We start from the raw sequence: 8,043 nt of genomic DNA on the forward strand, positions 1-8,043 counted from the left end.
AACTTCGAAAAATCATAATTTCCTCATACGAAGTCAGATTTAGACGTTCTTTTTATGCACGCTCTCGGTTTAACGTATTCTACGAATTTCGTTTATATCACTAAGGCTAAATATCGCTCTATCGTAAATTCACTATTTACGTCACGCAGTTTCATCCCGGTTCTGCTACGAAACTTCGACAAGTCATAACTTCTTCGTTATAACTCGGATTTCGGCATTCTTTATATATCTGGAATCCTTGTCACAACCACTACAACCTAGTTAATATTATTCATTCTAAATAATCCTTTATCAAAAAGTCATTTTGATGTTTATCGTCTCTAAATTGACTAGCCCGGATCTACGGGCGTTACATGTTGTCATATCAGTGTTTTGTTGTCACATTGCTAACATCTTTTCTTTAGCATTTTGTAGGGAATGATAGCACCCCTAGTACACTTGATTTTTGTTTTTTGATTTTGTTTCAAACTTAAATAAATTATATTTTTTTAAAACACAAACACCATGTTAAATAAAAAAATTACAATAAATAAAAACTTAAAATACAACCTAGAAACATGAACATGACTTAATACATACAAAACATCATAATTAAAGCAACATGTTTTCGTTCGTCCGAAAATTGGCCCCCAAAGTCATCTTCCGATGGTATATTAGGATCAAGATTTTCAATCGTCCAAAGATGATCGGTCAAATGGCAACGAAGATTGGTATGGATTACTGCATTGTTGACTATCATCATTATCTATGTGTATTCTTGACCACCATATTCTAGTGGTTATGCCCCGAGGATGACTTCCTTCTCGTCGTAGACACATATTGTGTTTGTTTTATGTTCTAATATCATATTATGTAATATGATATGCGTATACATCTCCTTCATGTTCTTGCATCTGGGCGTTGCCGTATATAATTAGACGCTCCAGTCACACCTTCGACATTACGCATAAACAAAATTTTATGCATTCAGAACTGTCGGCGAAAATAATATCCTTGAAAGAGAGCATGCTCGTCAAAATAATCATGCATGAGTCGTTGGTGAGCTACTTCACATTGTCTTTAACTTTATCTTCTTTGTTTACGTTGCACAATACTCGTTTCATGGTTGTTGATTTGTTGTTCTAGCCTATTACGTACGATGATGATTGACTGTATTACGCTCCTCAGAGCATCGTCCGAGGAAGATGGTGTTGATGATGACGATGACATTTTTTTATAAAATGATGAAGGTTTTGAGAGATGTATTGCGATTCACGTGTTTTGAAATATGATGATTTATGTGTTTATTTATAGTTGCTGGAAGAAATTTTGAAAATTTAAATTTTTTAAAATGACTATTTTTTAAAAAAATAGGTGATTTTTTATAAAAAAAATCTAGTCAAATGGAATAAATGAGAAAGTCAAATCCCCAACCAACTAAACTATTTCTCTCTCTCTCTCTCTCTCTCTCTCTCTCTCTCTAGCTATGCGCCTGGCAAGTGGTGTTTGACGATGGTGTCGCAGGCCTGGCGACTTGTGTGGTGAGGGTCACTACTTGGAGCCTTAGACCATGTTTGGAGTGGATACTAGCTGAAAAGAAATAAACTATTTCAAATTAACTTATAAAGCCATTTTATAAGTGACGATAAACTATTTTTATAGTCTTAACAAACGCTAAATTACAATAAGGTAACTTATTTATGTAAAGTAGAGCCTTAAGCTTGTACTCTCAGACAACAATGAAATACTTTTTTTTAAATAAAAACTAATAAATCTTAAAAAAAAATTCTCTAACATACTTCTAATCCAAAAGTTAATTTATATAGATTTTAAAAGATATTAATTTGTATGTGATTTTGACCAACTATATTTATCAAACATACCTATAACCTCAATTAAGCTTTTCAAATCTATATATTTAATTACTTATGTTCAAAGTTTTCTTACATGAGCATGTTCGGTAAATTTTTACCTGGTGGCGAGTAGATTGTAGTGAGTAACATTTGGATTTGGAGTGTTTTATTTAAACTAAACGCTAAAAGCTTGTAGTGTCAAACGAAACTTTCTGTTTAAAACGAAGCGTTTGTCAAACGCTAAAAGCTCTTAAACGCTTCATACAAAACACATCTTAAATCGAACTCAAACCAAACTTATTTATTCCAGTCATTCAATAAAAAAAATCAAACTTATTTATTAAGTTAATTTTAGTAAATATTCTTGTGGTTGATATTGATCAGCCCAGAAGTCAAAAAAATCCATTAAAGCCATGTCCAGACCAAATGATTAGGGTTATAGCTTTTATGGTCAAATATGCTTTGCAGGCAACAAGGCTGCAAACATCGTCGCCTCTCAAAAGAGAATCGTGTGAGGATAGTACTAATTACTGATCTGGAAAACAAAAATCTTAAAAAATGATACCTTTTACACTTTCTCTAATAGTACATTAAAAATAAGCTATTTTTATGAAAGATTCTGGAAATCATATCCATAATCAAACTTTTCTTTTCCGATCTATATACACAAATCTTCAAAATCTAATGCTTTTGGACCAAAATGGTGTGTTGCATATCTGTACAACTTCACCTTTCGCAAAAGCACCTATCATGATCATCATCTTTAACACGCCGTAAATCTTTAAATAAATCATAAATAAAGAATCAGAAAAGCTTCGGACCAAATCTAGTCTGGTCTGAAGCTTTTCTACACTACAAATCCATTAGCTGCAAACCGCCTCCACAGATAACTTTTTCATCACACTCGGACACGGATCGCCTCCAAAATTCTCCGGCGTAACTGCCACCGCACATGATTCTTGCCCTATGCAAAGCTGCAAAACAAAATAACCAAATAATGTGATTCATTTTTTTTATCTTTTTTTGCGAAACATCATAGTCAATATTAGAAAACAATTAAAATTTCAACTTTTTTGAAATTCGTCTTTAGGAAAGCACGAGTACCTTATTAAAGGTGTCGTAGGAGTCATGGGCATGGCAACCACCCTCTTGGAAGCTACCACAACCACCTTCCGGGGTGCCAAAGCTAGCAAACTTGATGGAGGAAATTTTCTGACCCGGGTTACACGAAAGGTGCGCCTTGGGTCTTAGTGGCTTCGTTGCGTTTCCCGAAACTTGCATCTGGTAATTCTTCAACGACGGTTGCCATTCATAGATATCCGCACACACACTGTATATTTCACGTTTCACTAATGATATCCCGTATGGGATCCCTCCCAATTCTTCAAAAACAACCAACAGGTTTCCTCTAGGCTTTAGCCAAGATCGAGGTACATGATACCTGAAACAAAAAATCCCATGTCACAACAGTAACCAATATCAGTATCAGTATCAGTATCAGTATCCAGTAATAATGTTCGCACCATCTTTGTGAAGCTTCACCGCAATTGCTAAGGCATTTTTTCTCGTCAAAATAACCGGCATAATTACAAGTGGAACAAGAGCCAATCGCCTTGTAAGCGGGCCAATAACGACCAATGCTTTGCCCGTTGACCCAAACTTGACCTTTCCCCATGCTGTTCATGTCCAATGCTAAAGGTTCATCACCATCCGGAGCATCAAAATTTGTCTAAATAATGAAATGAAAAAAGAAAACGTAAATTTGTCTCCATTAATCATAGATAAATTTAAAGTTTGCTAGGAAAATTTTATACCTTGTACCATGCGAGTGGTTGTTTTTGGGCGACTAAAGAACCTTGAACCCATTCAACAGATGAACTACCACCGAGTGAGTGAAGACTTAAAATTTCGCCTTTAAGCCCGATTTTATAAGACCATTTCTGCCATGATAAATCTCTCTTCCCTTCGTTTAGACCTGAAATCATCACCGGACCCAAAACACCTGCGTTCCATGTCTCGAAATGTGGTCCAATGTTCTTTGTTGTTGTAGATCAATGAAAACAAAACGTAAGTTTACAAAAAAAAAATAATAATAATAACAATAAAGAAAGAAAATTTAATGAGATTAGATCCTAGAACATACCGGAAGACCAACGGCAATACTTAACAGAGAAATCTTGTTAATACCAGCTCTTAGATTTACAACATTACTGAAAGTTATTTTAGGGTTTTCTAGACTTCCATATACAGTTCCTGTTAAAATCAAAAGTAACGAAGATTATTATATTACTAAACTCTGCATGCAATCTGCATCTTTCCCAATTAAGAAACGTCTTGAAAGATCGTAAAAGTTCAACCTGAAAGTTGACCGTTGATGAAAACGTGCAAAGCGTGACCGGCGGATAAGGCGGTGAAAGTCGGCTGTTTGCCGTTTCTCAAGAACCCTTCGTCGGAGTCAATTTTCACACTGACAACGACAAAACAGTCAAACAACAATCAAAAACCATAAAGTATCGTAGGTTTGTTTCAGATACGAGAAGAACTGAAGAAAGATCGTGTTGCACTTACTCAGTCATGTACCACAAATAATCAGAAGAATCCCGAGTTACATTCAATTGCTCTAATAATCCAATCGTTCCAAACGTATTATCATCGTAATATTCCGTCTCATCGTTATACGATTGCCAAGCAAATCCAATCGGCTCTCGAGTCATTTTCATCAATGTCGTCTGCGCTCCCACCTGTTGATTGATTGATCACATTCCACATTAGATTTTACATAACAAATTAAGCTTCAAAAAAATGATATCTTTCTTACCCTTGCTGTATTATAAACAGTGTTCTTGCAATCGGGAAGGATGCTAACGGACCATGGAGGCAGATTGTAATGCTGATTATGGAAATTAACTTTTGCGTAAACAGATTTGTCGTCGTTTGCAAGGAAAGCAGCACAGTCTCCGGATTTCGTCTTGTAAACATATGCCTGTGGGAAAGACGATTAATCATGAATCATGAATGTAAGAGGTTAATTAGGGTTTGAAATAGAGAAAAATCCGACCTTTTGATAGTTCCCGAGTGAGATAGCAGAAGAGTCTCCATTTACTATAGCAGGTTCGCATAGTTTTATTGCTCTGTGTAAATCTTTTAGATGTCCCCATTTAGCTTCCCTTTTTAGTCCTACATATAGAAATGAAAGGAATAATCAAATTTCGAATCATATCCATTGTTGTTGGATGGAATGGAATAAGCAAAAGTAACAAAATGAAAGGAATCAGATTCCTTTAGACCCTATCAAACATTTTCTTTATTCCAATGGAATTAATCATCCCATTCCATTATCAAACACTACACTACCTATGAGTACATTTTGTGACATGATCAAAGTCATAACATTGTGAAATGACATATATAACCCTCATTACAAATTCAAGATTACCAAATTCATCCAAAGGGGCATCATAATCATAGCTTGTTGCAACAAAAGGACCACCTGCAGTCCTACCAAAATTTGTTCCTCCATGATACTGTAAAAATCCAAGAAACACAAGAAAATTTGAGTCCAAATTGTCAATAATTATGTAAATTTATGAACAAAATTAGAGTTACCATGTAATAATTAATGAAAGATCCACCAGTTTGAATAAACTTAGCAACAGAAAACGCCAAATCTTCAGCTGGTCTATATGGAACTGCTCCTCCAAATTCAGTGAACCTAAATCAAAACAAGAATCTAAAAAACCCAAAATCCAGATAATATTATATTAAAGATTGTTTTAATTACTAAAATTACCATCCTGTCCATGCTTCGGTCCACATTTTTGGTTTGAAATTTCTGTTAGGAGTGAAGTAATCACAGTAAAAACCATTGCAAGTGTTGATCTGTCAAAAACAAAAGTCAAGATTTACTTTCTTGAAAATAAGAACACAAAAAATTTGGTGAATACTGTATAGGGGACAAAACAAAAAAGTGGCCATGTGCATTGTATAAAGAATCCAATATCATGAAATGATCACATTACATTAGGTGAATAAAGAATGATAAAAAGTCAATAACAAGATTAACAAAGTGACAAAAAGGAACATGAAAGATGCACTTACAATGGGATCCGGGGCATCATCTTGCTTGCACATGACCCATGGGACCCCAGTGTCCAAACCCACAGCCATTTGGGCTGCCCATTTTGAATACGATCGGGCCGGGGCTCCATATTCATACTCCATTGGCCCGTATTCGTTTTCAATCTGTCACATCACATCAACTTTTTGCTCAAAATCAATACACAAAATGGGCAAATTTGATTACGTGTGAAACGGGTTTGGCTAAAAATGAGTACGTTTTGAAGATTTTATACTTTTATAAATTGCAAAACTATAAAAAAAGTGAGTTTTAGGACAAAACGAGCAGTAGTTTTTATTTGTTTACCTGAGATAAAATGATTGGGCCACCTTGATTCTCATATAATTTTTCTGATTTCATCAAATTTACTATATAAGTAGTGAATTTTTCCATGGCAGCCTACAATAATACATAAATTAAATTATCATAACAATAAAAAAAAATGGGGAAAATAAGATAATTAAAGTGTATGAAAGATTGGGAAAGAGACCTTGAAAGGAGCATTATCTGTTCTAAAACTAATTCCTGGCACATACTTCAACCAAACTGGAAATCCCCTGAAGAAGCAATGACAAAAAAGATGGTGAATTTATAACCTTTTCGTGATTATAATTTATAATAGTATGAAGTTTTCGAAATGATAATATATAATATAATAGATAAATACCCAAAGTTCCATTCAGCACAAGCGTAAGGGCCAATTCTGAGATGAGCATAGAGTCCAGCTTCATGAATTAGCTTAATGAACTTAACCAGATCATATCTATCTTCAAAATAATACTGAAAGAAAACTCAAAGTTAAACATAAACTAATTAATTATTACAAAAAAGTAAAATGAAATAAATAATATACACTTACTTTGCCAGGTTGTGGTTCATGTCCATTCCAGAAAACGTAAGTCTGAATCACATCCAGACCTCCTTCTTTAGCCTTCTGAATGAGATCTGGCCACATCTGATCATCAAAATGCACAGAAAAACATTCAGAAAAAAAAAAAAAAAGTGAAGATTTTGAGAAGAAAAATAAAAAGAAGAAGCGATGAAATGAAGTGCATTTATGAGTTGTACCTCGGGGGTACTTCGTGGGTAATGAATGGATCCAGAAATAAGAATCCTTCTTTCGCCATTAATGGCGATTGCTTTGTGATCATATGAAACAGACGCCGTACAGAAACAACCCCATAGACCTAATAACACCACCAACACTAAATAAATCTTGTCCATTAAAAACCCTTCAATCACCAAAACTGTACGTCGCCTTCTTCTACTTCTTCTTCTTCTTCGGAGTGATATTCTTTACTCTTATCAGCAACTTCCCTCCACTTTATTCTGTTCTCTTTTTTTTTCTTTTTTTAATTTAGGAATAAAGAATGGCACCAAAAAAAACACACTACAGCTGTGTTCTATTAATGGGGTTTATAAATTATTAAAAAAAAGTAATTATTGATTTATGTATATATCTTCAAGGGGGAGTGTGTAAATATTTTGCGAGAGAAGAAACGAGTGCTTTGGTCTTTGGGGGTGCTTTTTAAGCAGGAAGGACTGATACTGGGCCGACTTTCTGGTTACTTGTTTCCTGTTCCCTCTAAAATATGTAAATACATTATTTTGTTTAAGGAAAATGAATTTGTGATGTTATTTTATTTATTTATTTTTACAAGATATACCTTAATGTATGTTATTTATGAAATATTATTTTAACCCACCATTACTAGTCTTAGCTGGTTTATTTGTTTAATCAGCATCGTTAAATTTACATTGTTCAAAGAAACCATTAAACTTATATACAATTACCATCAAAATAACATTTATACATATCTAGTGACTTTCATTTTTTTTAGCCATCAATTTTTTCTTCCCCTTTCTTTCTTCCTTTCAATATTTCATTCTATTTTCTTTTGTTGAATTTACTTAAAACTCGAACAAGGCATAAGGGTGTTTGTGGTTTTACAGAAGTTGATTAAATTTGTTTAAACGGCATTAATTTTGCTTGGCCTAATCAAACCTTTTGTCATTGATTAAGAGCGAAACCGTGTCGACATGGTTAGTAAACCCCACATGTTTTTCTTTTATGAATTTTGATTTTTCTTTTAT

The 8,043-nt window shown here is 34.1% G+C and overlaps 1 protein-coding gene across 1 annotated transcript; it reads right to left on the reverse strand.

Moving 5' to 3' along the window:
- Window positions 1-2,383: 2,383 nt before the first annotated feature.
- Window positions 2,384-7,366, reverse strand: LOC145102899 (beta-galactosidase-like). The gene is made up of 18 exons (XM_079040411.1): window positions 7,018-7,366; window positions 6,809-6,904; window positions 6,617-6,729; window positions 6,440-6,506; window positions 6,256-6,348; window positions 5,931-6,074; window positions 5,623-5,711; window positions 5,439-5,544; window positions 5,269-5,356; window positions 4,891-5,009; window positions 4,651-4,815; window positions 4,401-4,573; window positions 4,190-4,299; window positions 3,976-4,085; window positions 3,647-3,868; window positions 3,356-3,561; window positions 2,937-3,273; window positions 2,384-2,806 (listed from the first exon to the last, which is right to left on the reverse strand). Exons 1-18 carry the CDS (start codon window positions 7,171-7,173, stop codon window positions 2,696-2,698), a joined length of 2,505 nt encoding a protein of 834 aa, XP_078896537.1. The 5' UTR covers window positions 7,174-7,366; the 3' UTR covers window positions 2,384-2,695.
- Between the last annotated feature and the right edge of the window lie 677 nt (window positions 7,367-8,043).

The sequence above is a fragment of the Lactuca serriola genome, chromosome 4, assembly GCF_051521515.1.
Source record: "Lactuca serriola cultivar US96UC23 chromosome 4, Lser_US96UC23_V15, whole genome shotgun sequence".
Classification (NCBI taxonomy): Eukaryota; Viridiplantae; Streptophyta; class Magnoliopsida; order Asterales; family Asteraceae; genus Lactuca; species Lactuca serriola.

Excerpts from the sequence above, each read along its gene's own strand:
- LOC145102899 (XM_079040411.1), bottom strand. The coding sequence starts at position 7,173 with ATGGACAAGATTTATTTAGTGTTGGTGGTGTTATTAGGTCTATGGGGT. Across the intron at positions 4,086-4,189 it reads CATCAACGGTCAACTTTCAG|GAACTGTATATGGAAGTCTA; the intron begins GTTGAACTTTTA and ends TGATTTTAACAG. Across the intron at positions 3,869-3,975 it reads GTATTGCCGTTGGTCTTCCG|AACATTGGACCACATTTCGA; the intron begins GTATGTTCTAGG and ends ACAACAACAAAG.